This window comes from Octopus bimaculoides, chromosome 15 (genome assembly GCF_046866305.1).
Source record: "Octopus bimaculoides isolate indiv1 chromosome 15, ASM4686630v1, whole genome shotgun sequence".
Lineage (NCBI taxonomy): Eukaryota > Metazoa > Mollusca > Cephalopoda > Octopoda > Octopodidae > Octopus > Octopus bimaculoides.
In genome coordinates this window covers 17,769,072-17,783,226 of record NC_142942.1, presented here as the reverse complement: position 1 = coordinate 17,783,226, position 14,155 = coordinate 17,769,072, and the positions used below count along the sequence as shown (strand labels likewise).

The window sequence follows — 14,155 nt, the reverse complement described above, 5'->3', positions numbered from 1 at the left end:
TCATTTAATGTCCATTCTTCCATCATGCATGGGTTGGACGGAATTTGTTGTGACAGATTTTCTCTGGCTGGATGCCCTTCCTGTCACCCACCTGTGTCCTAGTGCAGTAAGATTTCCCCATGACCAGACATGTCTTGGTAGATTGAAAACGAAGCACACTACTTGCATGGTGGTGACACTTGCTTACAACTGTCACGTGTTGTCAAGGCAAGGAGGCAGTAACATACGCACACAAACAAACACTTATATACATAATTTACAAGCTTTTTTCAGTTTCCCTCTACCAAATCCACTCACAAGGCTTTGGTTGGCCTCGGGTTATAATAGAAGTGTCATGACCAAGGTACCACAGAGGAGGGCTGAACCCAAAACCATGTGGTTAGAAAGCAGACTTCTTACCTCACAACTGCACTTGTGCCTATAAAAATCTGGACAACAACAACAACAACAAAAACTACTACTACTACTACTACTACTACTATTAATAATAATAATAATAATAATAATAATAATAATAATCATTTATACGATAGGCACAAGGCCTGAAATTTGTGGGGAGGGGCATAGTCTATCACATCAACCCCAGTAAATGACTGGTACTTAATTTATCAACCCTGAAAGAATGAAAGGCAAAGTCGACCTTGGTGGAATTTGAACTCCGAATGTAAAGATGGATGAAATGCTGCAAAGCCTTTTGCCTGGCATGCTAACGATTCTGCCAGCTCGCCTCAATAATAATAATAATAATTTTCTACTATAAGCACAAGGCCTGAAATTTTGGGCAGGGAGTTTGTCGATAATATCGACTCCAGTGCATAACTGGTACTTATTTCATCAATAATAATAATAATAATAATAATGATAATAATAATAATCCTTTCTACTGGAAGCACAAGGCTCAAATTTTGGAGGAAGGGATGAAGTCAATTACATCGGACCCCAGTATGTAACTGGTACTACTACTACGAATAATAAAGAACTACAAGTATACATACATATAAGTATACACACATGTATGAGTTATACACACTTGTATTTTTCTGTCTTTAATTTCTGTTTCATTAATTTTAGGTTGCCCATGTCCGAGCTGAACGTGATATTCTGGTAGAAGCTGACCACCAGTGGGTTGTGAAGATGTACTACTCTTTCCAGGATGCGTTGAATCTTTACCTCATTATGGAATTTTTACCTGGAGGTAACGAGATATTTTTCATTCTCTCTCTTAACGACCTTCTGTTAACTGTTAATTATCTGGAAATGTTTGTATGCTTTAAAGGTTCTGATGCCATTATGGTTGGGTAGCAACACTATCCTCTGGCTCTCTTTGGGACTTTCTATGTCTAAGAGTTCCCTTCCAGCTGGGAGGGGGGGAACACATACGCCATAGAAACCGGGAAACCGGGCCCATGAGCCTGGCTAGGCTTTGAAAGGGTGAGAAAAAAAAATATGGCATAATTTGAAGGAAAATTGTTTGCTATTTCTTGTCTTGCACATTGAGCTATTTTTTAGCGTTTCCTCCAAAAATATCTCTTTGAAGTAAAATCAAGACATTATAACAGTTTGTTCTTGATGTGAACTTTGAACTTCTCTTTTGAAACCTTTTTTTTTTTTTTTTTTTTTTTTTCTGATTGGTTACTTGAATCTGCATTTCAGGTGACATGATGACGCTTTTGATGAAGAAGGACACTTTGACGGAAGAACAAAGCCAGTTTTATGTTGCCGAAGCAGCTCTTGCCATTGATTCAATTCATCGGCTCGGCTTCATTCATAGAGATATTAAACCTGATAATTTGCTGTTAGATGCACGGGTAAGTCCTATTCATATAAATTCTATACAACGCATAAATATTTGTTATACAGCATTATGGCGTTAGGAAGGGCGGCCGTTACCAGTACCGCCTGACTGGCTCTCGTGCTGGTGGCACGTAAAAGCACCCACTACACTCTCTGAGTGGTTGGCATTAGGAAAGGCATCCAGCTGTAGAAACTCTGCCAAATCAGATTGGAGCCTGGTGTTGCCATCTGGTTTCACCTGTCCTCAGTCAAATCGTCCAACCCATGCTAGCATGGAAAGCGGACGTTAAACGATGATGATGATGATGAATTGTGTGTGTGTGTGTGTGTGTGTCTTTGTGTCTGTGTTTGTCCCCCACACCTCTTGTTTCCTGCCTATTCTTTGATGTCATCAGTTTGCAAATGTCTTTGATGGCCTCAGGCTCTCTTTCCCCGCCACATGTCCGGTCAAGATGGTCTTGGGCAATGACTCCTGGCACATCAAATGTCCATTTCTCTCCACTACGGCCATATTCAACCAATTTGCTGAGTAAAGTAAAATTTCCTCAGTTCTAAAATATCTTTTCATTCTCTCTCCTGTATTTGTTTGGCCCTCCTCCTCCTCCTCCAAAAACTCCTCCTCTTCCTCCGCAAACTCCCTCTCTTCCTGTTCCTCCTCCTCCTCCTTTTCATCTTCCTCCATATCCACAAACTCCTCCCCTTCCTCTTCCACAAACTCCCCTTCTTCATCTACTTCCCCTCCTCCTCTTCTTTCTCCTCCATAAACTTCTCTTCCTCCACAAACTCCTTTCAAGCTCCGCTTCCTCCTGCAGCTCCTACTCCTCCTCCTCCTCCTCCTCCCTTTACCTTTCTTTTCTTGTTCTCTATCTTTTGTTTGATGTCTTTTCTGTTTTCTATGTTCCTGCTTCTTCCTTCCTTCCTTCCTTCCTTTCTTCTCCTTCCTTTAGATCAATAGGACAATGCAAGGTGGAGAGGCATTCCCTCTCATACCTCCCACCACATGTCTCCCTCTATTCCCTCCTCCTCTTCCTCCTCCTCCTCCTCCTCCTCCAACCAACCAACCATCGTCAGTCTATTTCAGTTGACCTTTTCTCTGAAATGTATAATTTAACACACCTGCTCCTACCGAGTACAGAGGAGATACATGTGTGTAAGTATATCGAAATATATATATGTACACATACGTACATATATATATATATATATATATATATATATGTGAGTGTGTGTGCATATATATGTTTACACACATACACACTCATATAGATGTACACATATATACATGTGTGTGTGTGTGTGAGAGGATGAATTACCTGATGATGTCAGCTGTTACCTCATCAACATTATTGTTGTTGCAGCTGCTAGTAATATCATGATGTTGCCCAGCTATGGTCAGTGAGAAAGTGCAGCTACTGCAGCCGATTCTCTCTCTCTCCTTCTTTCTTTCTCTCTCCCTCCTTCTTCATCGCCCCCCCCCCCCCCCCCCGCCACAGTAACACTTTATTTAAACTTGCTGCCAGCATTGAAATCTAACTCTGAGGGAAAGCTACAAGAATAATTATCCAACAGGCTGAGAGAAACAGAGAGACGTATACAGTTGTGTGTGTGTGTGTGTGTGTGTGTGTGGCGAGAGAAAAATATTGGGAGAATGATGATAAATGGGAGGCAGAGGAATAACTGAATCTCTCTTCTTATAGGTGCAAGCATAGCTGTGTGCTTAAGAAGCTTGCTTTGGAACCATGAGGTTTTGTGTTCCGTTCCATTGCGTTGCACCTTGCGCAAGTGACTTCTACCACAGCCCCTGGCTGACCCGTGTCTTGTGAGTGAATTTGGTTGAAAGAAACTGTGAGGAAGCCCATTGTGTGTGTGGCTTTGTGTTTGCTCCCACACTGCTTAACAACTGGTGTCGGTTTGTTTACATCACTCAAAGCTTAGCAGTTAAGCAATAGGGATTAATAGATTAAGAACCAGGCATCAAAAATAAGCCCTGGGGGACTATTTGTTTAACTGAAACCCTTCAAGGCAGTGCTCCAGTTTGGCTACAGTCCCAGTAACTAAAAGAAGTAAAAGATATAAAAGAGAAAAGATGCTATGTGAGGATGTCAGTTCCTTTGTTGTACAATAGAGGCAAGTAAGGAGTACAGAAATGGCATGAAATAGGGTTAAATAGGTTCTGTTTGAACCCATAGATTCTGATGACCTCTGACTACCACAAAGCTTTTTCAATACTGTACCTTACCATAGGGTTATAAAAGAAAAATCAATTTTACTGGAACTACAGGGCGAGTAACCTAATTATATGTGCGTCCATTTGGGAGACTTTTTCTTGGAGGAGTTAAGAAACACTATCTTGCCTTTTCTTTTCACCTTCTCCTTCTTTTTGAATAGTATGCACATGATATTATGGTTTCCCTTTTTTGGCCAAAGACTAGAATGATGCTTGAAATGTTTACATAACCTGTACATGGGGTTATCCTGTATGGTTAGATATTTCCTTCCATGTCGTGACTTTTTTTTCTAGTTAAATCTGCACTTTTCTGGATCCAATCCATTGACAGAACTTCTGCACCTTTACACCAAACTCACACTCCTCGAGACAGAACCCCTCTTTTTACAATCTATCTTTCACCCATTCCACCTGCTTCTCTGATAAACTACCTTCTGTAACTTTCATCTTGTCAATCTGCCTGCTGGAAAATATGGTGTCATAGATTATTTCTACATATTGTTTGTTATTACATATCATTGTTACTGCACATTACAATGTATTATGTTTACATTCTGTGCTTTTTCTTTTTGTTTCAGGGTCATATAAAATTATCTGATTTTGGATTGTGCACAGGGCTTAAAAAATCACATCGGACAGAGTTCTACAAGGACTTGTCGCATGCCAAACCTGGTGACTTCAGTAAGTAGAGTTTCTTTCTTTCACACCTAACAACATTGATACTGGAATATAGAAATGACTACCTCCTTGTATTTTCCCTAAGAACTTGCTTGCTTCATTTCTTTCCAGTCTTCTCAAATCCTCTACATTCAAGGCCCCTTTCTCACTACCATGCTGCATTGCAGCTCTAGTACACGTGTTGTCATACAGTCTACCCTTCACTCAGAGGGAAAACATCTTTGTTGTCAATAGTGGCAGTATCTCTCTGAAGTTTCCCCAATCTGTTCTTACTCTGGCTGCTATGCTTCAAAGCATCCTGCTCCCTAGCCAATTACATCTTCTCGGTAACAAAATTTATCAGGTGTGTCTTCTACTTTAGCTCCAGGCCAGCCAAAGCCTTGTGAATGGATTCGATGAACAGAAACTGGAAAAAAACCCACTGTGTGTGAATGAGAGAGATGCCTTGTCTTGATATCATGTTGTGTAATGTTGGTTGTAAAATGTCACTGTCATACAAGTCTTGTCATTCATTTCCAATTTTCTGTGAAGACATGTCTGGCCTTGGGGAAATTATTACCTTAAAATTATTACTTTAAAACAAGGCATCCAGTTGTAGAAAGGGCATCCAGTCATACAAAATCTGCCTCAACAGAATTTATGTCTGACCCATTCAAACATGGAAAAGTGAGCATTAAAATAATCCTTTCTACTATAGGCACAACACCTGGAATTTGTGGGGAGGGGAGATAGTCGATTACATCGACCTCCAGTATTCAACTGGTACTTATTTTATCGACCCCGAAAGGAAGAAAAATAAAGTCGACCTTGGTGGAATTTGAACTCAGAACGTAGCGATGAGCGAAATACCGCTATGCATTTTATCTGGTGTGCTAACGATTCTGCCAGCTCGCTGCTTTTGAGCATGAAAATAATGACAACTTACGTATGTATTGTGAGACGATGTCTTCTTTGTGTGACACCCTTCTTTATTTCTATTTCAGCACTAAATCCTATAGATTCAAAGCGGAGAGCCGAAAGTTGGAAACGAAACCGACGGGCATTGGTATGTAATCGGCTCTTGTTCTTTTACTGTGTTCCAGCCTAAAGGCTCTGGCCATGCTGGGGCAGCACACCATGTAGCTTTATGTCTTTCATTAACAGTTCTGCACTGATCTTTAGAAGCTACTTCTATATAGTGTTTCCATTCCTTTACTTTCCTCAATAATTTCCTTACTCTTTTACTTGTTTCACTCATTTGACTGCAGCCATGCTGGAGCACCGCCTTTCGTCAAACAAATCGACCCCAGAGCTTATTCTTCGTAAGCCTAGTACTTATTCCATCGGTCTCTTTTGCTGAACCGCTAAGTTACGAGGACGTAGATGCACCAGCATCAGTTGTCAAGCGATGGTAGGGGGACAAGAGCCTGGCTGGCTCTTGTGAAACTGTTCCGTCCATGCAAGCATGGAAGGTGGACTTTAAACGATGACGATGATGATGATGCGTTCAGCATTAAAGGTGTTAGTGATTAGTTTGTAAGAGGCTTGGCTGTTGTTTTTGGTGTATAATTCATCCCCATGGAAGCTCTCACGTTTGAATACATTTAATATATAACAATAATAATAATGGTTTCAAATTTTGGTACAAGCCCAGCAATTTCGGTGGGAGGGGTTAAGTCAATTACATCAGCCCCCAGTACTCAACTGGTACTTATTTCATCAACCTTGAAAGGGATGAAAGAAGAATTCAAATTCTGTGGAATTTGGACCCAGAACGTGAAAGATGGATGAAATGCTGCGAAGTATTTTGCCCAGCATGGTTACGATTCTGCTAGCTCACCATCCTAATAATAATAATAATAATAATAATAATAATAATAATAATATTAATAGCAATAATAATAATAATAATCTTTTCTACTGGAAGCACAAGGCCTCAAATTTGGGGGAAGGGATTAAGTCGGTTACATTGACCCCAGTGTGTAACTGGTACTTATTTAATCGACCCTGAAAGGATGAAAGGCTAAGCCAATCTCAGTGGAATTTGAACTCAGAACATAAAGACGAGCGAAATACCGCTGAGCATTTTGCCCAGCGTGCTAACGTTTCTGCCAGCTCACCGCCTTTGTAATAATAATAATAATAATAATAATTAGAAGTTAGAGAATGATACAAGCACATACATGTGATGTCATATGCACACGCATCACCAAGGACTCACACTCACACATTACAACCACACACATCACAGATACACATCACAATCATACATACACACACCAAAACATTATCGTTACCTTTGTTTAGATCTGTCATCTTGTTCTTTTTTTTTGCCCAGTTACAGTCCTGATTAGAAAGACTTTTGATGAAAGAAGAGTCCAACCATGGCACTCCCATTTTTTTTTTTTTTTTTTTTTTTGGTTTTGTTTATAAACATAGTACACATGGACAAATGATAGTTCCACTTGTTTGAAACGAGTAAATCGCTATCTATTTCTAGCAGGTCAAGCGCATTTGTGAAAGGAAGGATATAACGAAATATATCAACACCAAAATCATTGCTTATTGTTGTTGTTGTTATTGTTGTTGTTGTTACCATATTTGTAACCATTGATCTTCTTGTGTTGCAGGCTTATTCAACTGTTGGTACCCCAGACTATATAGCGCCCGAGGTATTTATCCAGACAGGCTATACGAGCAGCTGTGATTGGTGGTCATTAGGAGTAATTATGTATGAAATGTTAATTGGTATGTACTCTAATTAGAAAAGTACTTTGCTATGCACTCCAAATTGTTTTTAATGAGCAGTAAGAGGGCTGTTTGAGGGTTTTTGCTATTAAATTTGATTGGAATAATTTGTTAAATATAATTTAGTATGTCCTTCTTTAGACGATGGAAGAAACTTTACAATGCTGTGATGTGGATGTTGGTTTACTTACTGACTGTCATCAGCATCATCATCGTCATCATTTAATGTCTGCTTTCCATGCTGGCATGGGTTGGACGGTTTGACTGAGGACTGGCAAGCCAGAAGGCTGCACCAGTCTCCAGTCTGATCTGGCAAAGTTTCTACAGTGGGGTGCCCTTCCCAATGCCAACCACTCCGAGAGTGTAGTGTAGTGGGTGCTTTTATGTGCCACTGGCATGAGGGCCAGTCAAGCAGTTCTGACAAGGGCCATGCTCAAAAGGTGTTTTTTATGTGCTACCTGCACGGGAGCCAGTCTGGTGGCACTGGCAATGACCACGCTCGAATGTTGTTTTTCACGTGCCACTGGCACATGTGCCAGTGGCACGTGTGCCAGTAAGGCGACGCTGGCAATGATCATGTCGCCTTACCGGCACAAGTTTGTATGTATAAGTGTTTGCATGTATGTGTATGTTTGCATGTATATGTGTGTGCGTGTGTGTGTATATATATATATATATATATATATACACACGCTTCTCTGAGTCTCACCTGTAGGTGCACAAGATCTTCAGACATGTGATTCATAACATACTTAAAGCTCTTGTGTACCTACAGGTGAAACTCAGAATAGCTAGAGGCTGACTCAATCAAAACAAAACATCTGTACGTCTGCGCACACACACTCACACGTGTGTGTGTGGTACAAAGGGACATAACTGTGGTGGCTTTAGACATTCAATAGATAGATTTTGAGAAAAATACCAGAATAAAAAAATGTAATTAAAAGGTTGTGCTCCAGCATGGCTGCTGTCCGTTGTCTAAAAGTAGTAAAATAATAGAATAGCAGTGTGATGAATAGTGAATTAAATGACTTTTTATCATATTAGAAATCAACTTTTTGACATTTGAAAATGTACCAAGACTACATTGCCAAGCAGTGTAGATGAATGCAAGTAGGACCAAACTGGCATTGCAGATTTTGGTACACCTGGTGCTTGGGTTATTGACTAAATCATTTTCAAGTCCTATCTTTGTTGTTTCTTGCTATAGGATTGAATATTTAATATTCAATTCTGCAGCAAGAATTGAATATTTACACTCATACACACACACTGTTTAATGTATGCACATTCACATAGAGTTGTCTATAATCAAATTTTCTGTTGTATTCGCAGGCTACCCTCCATTCTGTTCAGAAAACCCGCAAGAAACTTACAGAAAAGTGATGAATTGGCGAGAGACTTTAGTTTTCCCGCCAGAAGTACCTATTTCAAATGAAGCTCAAGATTTGATTAGAAAGTAAGTAACATGTGGGAGAGGGGTGAAAAAGAAAAGAAAAATGGGAGTGAGTGAGTGAAAGAGAGAGAGATAAAGAGAGAGAGAGAGAGTATTGAATGTTTGGGACTTGCTTGTTAACTCTGTGTTTGATTATTTGTGTGTCTGTGTTATCTGAGCCTTATGGGACTAGTCTAATAATCTGTATTGACATTTCTATTCTAGGCACAAGGCCTTGGAAATTTTTGGGGGAAGGGGACTAGTCGAGTACATTGACCCCAGTGAGTGACTGGTACTTATTTCATCAACCCCCAAAAGGATAAAATACAAAGTCGACCTTGGCGGAATTTGAACTCTGCCAGCTTGTTGTCTCAATAATAATAATAAGGTGGCTGTACCTACCTTTACATCATGGTTTCATGTCATTACTATCAAAGAATTTGGATAACCTGATCCTTTTTGTATAGATGTTAAAACAAGATGCATGCCAGTGTGGTTACAGAATCTGCTACTTCTGATAAAATACATCTGAGAAGAAAAGAAAAAACAAGTAAAGCAAAATACAAAATGGTTACAATTGCAACATCTTTGATCATAAAGTCTACTCAATCAGAAGTGTCTATTTTATGTCGAAGTTTGTCACCAATAACATCACTGTTTACTGGGCTTACAATTTATTAGTCACCGGTTCATTGAATTTTTTCTGATGGTGACAATGACTAAAGATTGTTTTATTTGACTGACGAGTACCAGGTTGTCAGTTTCTTCACTGATGTTTATATCTTTCACCAATGATGCATACCTACCTCCAACAATAGTTTTAACCATCAAAATGCCATTTCAGGATATTGGTCAAGCTGAGGCTATTGCAGATGGTACTTGGTCATAGTACTGTGCAGTTAGATCAAACCAAGAACTTTTGAATTTTTGTGGCCGCATCTATGGGGCTGAAGGAAAATAGCAACAACATTGCCAAAACCTGTCCTGAGTTTTGTTTTTCATATATATATATATATATATATATATATATATATATCCTCATCATCATTTAATGTCTGTTGTCCATGCTGGCATGGCACGCTGGAAGGCTGACACAGACTCCAGTCTGATTTGGCTTGGTTTTACTACAGCTAGGTGCCCTTTCCAACGCCGACACTCCGAGAATGTAATGGGTGCTTTAATATGCTACTGGCACAGGTGCCATTTGCATGACTCCAGGGTGCTTTTATGTGCTACTGGCATGGGTGCTAATTTGCATGATGCCAGTATCTGCCACAACTGTGATTTTGCTTGGTTTGATGGGTCTTCTTCTCAAGTGCAACATAATGCCAAAGGTCTTGGTCATTGCATCTGAGAGGTCCAACACTTGAAAGGAACATCAGCCACTTTGTCTCTGTGAGGCCCAGCGCTCGAAAGGTGTTCTTTACATGCCGCCAGCATGGGTGCACTTGGCTTGATCGGTTGTCTCAAGCACAGCACATCACCAAAGGTCTTGGTCACTAGTCATTGCCTCTGTGAGGCTCAAAGTTCAAAGATCATGCTTCACCACCTTGTTCCATATCTTCCTGGGTCTACCTCCACCACAGGTTCTCTCCATAGTTAGAGATCGGCCCTTCTTTCCACAGCTGTCCTCATCCATATACATCACATGACCATGCTAGCGCAGTCGTCTCTCTTGCACACCACATCTGATGCCTCTTATGCCTGACTTTTCTCTCAAGATGCTTAAACTCTGTCAAGCATGCACACTGACATGTGAATGTGTATATGAGCTCATTTATAAATTTTTTAACTCAATGAACTGAAGGTATTCTCTTCTCATACTCTGTTACAGAATATGCTGTGATCCTGAACAAAGATGTGGAGCGAACGGAATAGAAGAACTTAAAGCCCATGTTTTCTTTAAAGGTGTTGATTGGGAACATATCAGGTATGAAGTCCACCACTTCCTCCTACAGCTCTTAATAACAATAATGATAATAATAATAATAATAATAATTGCCTTCTTGAGCAAGATACTTCATTTTATGTTGCTGCAGTCCACTCAGCTTTAAATGAGTAATGTTTTGATGGATTAGCATACAACAGTAAGATGGTGATCCCTGTTTTGTATTCAGCGATTGGAAGGATGAATAGTTGGTTATAGTTCAACCCATACTGTGAATCCTGACTAGTTGGGATTGGCTGTTCAGCCACATTGAAGGAATAATAATAATAATAATAATAATAATAGTAATAATAATAATAATAATAATAATAATAAATATCCTAATTGCTACATCTTATTTTCTTTGCTACAGAGACCGCCCTGCTGCTATTCCTGTGGAAGTAAAAAGTATAGACGATACATCAAATTTTGATGAATTTCCAGAGATTGACCTGAACTGGCGTAAGTATTCTTGGATTAACAATAACTCTAGCAACTAGGAGCTTCACGGTCTCTCTGTAGTAACAGCCAGCTGGAGCAGTGTTAACTAGAACTTAAAAACCACAATCTCCATCTTTGATAGGAAGTTTTTAATTCTTGTCTTGGGAAGGTCATCATGCCAATAATAACACACACACGGGTTAAATCTCACTTCTTTCTCAGTCAATTAATTAAATATCTAACTAACTGATCGATTGTTTGTTTAATGTGTTGGTGAAACAATCAAATGGCTGGTTGTTTGTCAAAGCCCTTTCGCTGTTATTTGCAACCTCATCAATAACATGCCCTGAATTGAATAACGATGAAAGGACTTTGACAAATTTTTAATTAATTTCATTTAATTAATAAATAAAAAAGATTAATTAGGCAGCATTAATTATGTCATTATTTGCATCAGTTCCAGCCAGTATGTTGCATTTATCTCTGATTCTTGTCTGTCTGTTTGTCATTGTTTCTCTCTCTCTCTCTCTCTCTCTCTCTCTCTCTTTCTCTCCACACACCCACAAATATGGAGGATATAAATTGAAGGGAGGTAATGCTGACTATTCAAGGAAAGATAATTCTAATTTTGTTTTAAGGGAGGTAATGACCAGATCTATCGAAGAATTAATCCACGTAGTACATCAAGTTTGTCTGTACATGCCCATCATGGCGAACTGTTCGCTGTTTCTTACAATATAATTCCTAACACCAGCAGAAGATCACTGATAATGGTTGGGTGGTATAGTTGTCGTAACGATCTACACCATCCACACTATACCTATCTAAAGCTGATTTAATTGATCTTCAGTATTTAGCTGATATAAATGTCATTGAACCTTATTGAATGAAACGAAAACACAAAACTGACATCTCACGAACCCAAAATGGGGAGAGACACAGCTAAAGAAATACTGCAGGTCACTTAGATACCATATCTGTCACCCACAGGCCTTAAATAAATGTGGACCCCTCTTATCATTCAAATTACTCTGTTGAATATAAATCCTTTTTTATTCACATTTTATTAACCATGTATTATCTGGTCACTCAAGCTGTTGATGATATGATTGTTTTTTTTAGAATGAATCTGTAGAATACTTGTGAGGGGGTGAATCTGGCTGGTTTAAATGTAAAACTAGTAGGTCTATATGGGCCAGATCCAGACAAGGTCTGTTTAAATGCTAAAAACAACAGACATTGTAGGGTAGGTGTGAGAGGTCTGATCTAGCCAGTCTTAACATAAAACAGGTAAAATATTTTGGTTGGATATGGCTTCTTAAACTATTTCCCATTAAGATTACTCTGTCAAATGTAACCCCTGTTTATTCTCATTGTGTTGAATTAGGCAGAATTGTTAGCGCAGCAGACAACATGCTTAGCAACAGCATTTCGATCGTCCTTACTTTCTGAGTTCAAACTCCACTGAAGTTGACTTTGCCTTTCATCCTTTCAGGGGGCTCGATAAATGAAGTACCAGTCAAGCACTGGGGTTGATGTTATCGACTTACGCCCTTCCCCAAAATTTCAGGCCTTTTGCCCATAATAGAAAGGATTATTTCATAGCTTTGAGATTTCAGTAACCCGATTGTTTATTTATACAATGAAAATGTAGGATAGGTGTGACAGGCCATACCTGGGTGATTTGGACATAAAATAGATCGAATATTTGGGCCAGATACAGCCAGTTTTATTACTAAAGGGTTGATTATTCTTTTGTAATCTAGAAATTATAGGAAATATTTTAATTGGACATGGCTTCTTAAACCCAGAACCATTCAAATTACTCTGTCAAATGTTACACCTGTTTATTCATAGTGTTTTGAATCAATCCTGCATATTAACTCGTATAAACAGTCAATGATGTGACTGTTTATATTTAGGTCACACTTGGCTGGTTTGAACATAGAATGAGTAGAATGTTTCGGCCAGATGTGGCCAATTTAATTACTAGAGGGCTAAATGCCAAAGTGTTAATTAGTCTTTTGTAATCTAGAAACTGTACCAACCACATGGTTCTGGGTTCAGTCCCACTGCGTGGCACCTTGGGCAAGTGTCTTCTACTATAGCCTCGGGCCGACCAAAGCCTTGTGAGTGGATTTGGTAGACAGAAACTGAAAGAAGCCCACCATATATGTATAGATATGTATATGTATGTGTGTGTATATGTGTGTGTCTGTGTTTGTCCCCTCAACATCGCTTGACAACCAATGGTGGTGTGTTTACGTCCCCGAAACTTAGTGGTTCGGCAAAAGAGACCGATAGAATAAGTACTAGGTTTACAAAGAATAAGACCTGGGGTCGATTTGCTTGACTAAAGGCGGTGCTCCAGCATGGCTGCAGTCAAATGACTGAAACAAGTAAAAGAGTAAAAGAGGATGTCTTTCCTAAGCTATTTCTGTGTCTCTCTCTGTTTCTCTGTCTTCTGTCTTTTCATACGCACTGAAAGGAGACCTTGTTGCATGCCTTCCTTCAGTGGTATTCCTGTGTTGCCTCTGCTGTTCATATATTTACCGTTTGTTTTATTGTTTTTTTTTCCTGCAGCTTCGCCGCCTCAACAGCAGTCAACAGCCACAGATATGGACAAAGAATCCAAAAACAAGGACTGGGTGTTTATTAATTACACTTACAAAAGATTCGAGGGACTTACACAAAGAGGACCTCGACCATCGGCACCCAAAAGCTAGAAATTATTGAAATTATACAAAACAAATAAAAAAATTTTAAAAAATTACAAATAAAAACAAAAAAAAAACATGAAGAAAAGCAAGTAAAAAAAAAAATCGACAAAACAAAAAAAGACAATTAAATAATTAACAAAAGCAACAAAATAATCTGAGAAAACTATAAAGAAATCATAGTAACAGGTAATGTCTTTGTATGTATG

The 14,155-nt window shown here is 39.1% G+C and overlaps 1 protein-coding gene across 3 annotated transcripts in view; it reads left to right on the top strand.

Moving 5' to 3' along the window:
- The window catches only part of LOC106875058 (serine/threonine-protein kinase tricornered), a 147,011-nt gene extending 132,912 nt beyond the window's left edge, over window positions 1-14,099 (top strand). For 2 of the 3 annotated variants that reach the window (XM_089363489.1, XM_089363491.1), the window contains exons 6-14: window positions 1,072-1,195; window positions 1,654-1,808; window positions 4,600-4,702; window positions 5,683-5,744; window positions 7,309-7,426; window positions 8,762-8,885; window positions 10,696-10,791; window positions 11,162-11,250; window positions 13,813-14,087. In XM_089363489.1, coding sequence (XP_089219615.1) covers window positions 1,072-1,195; window positions 1,654-1,808; window positions 4,600-4,702; window positions 5,683-5,744; window positions 7,309-7,426; window positions 8,762-8,885; window positions 10,696-10,791; window positions 11,162-11,250; window positions 13,813-13,955 — 1,014 coding nt within the window. In that variant the 3' untranslated portion in view covers window positions 13,956-14,087. Of the gene's footprint in view, window positions 1-1,071; window positions 1,196-1,653; window positions 1,809-4,599; window positions 4,703-5,682; window positions 5,745-7,308; window positions 7,427-8,761; window positions 8,886-10,695; window positions 10,792-11,161; window positions 11,251-13,812 lie in introns of all 3 variants that reach the window. The other variant, XM_089363490.1, reaches the window with a different exon arrangement.
- Window positions 14,100-14,155: the final 56 nt, after the last annotated feature.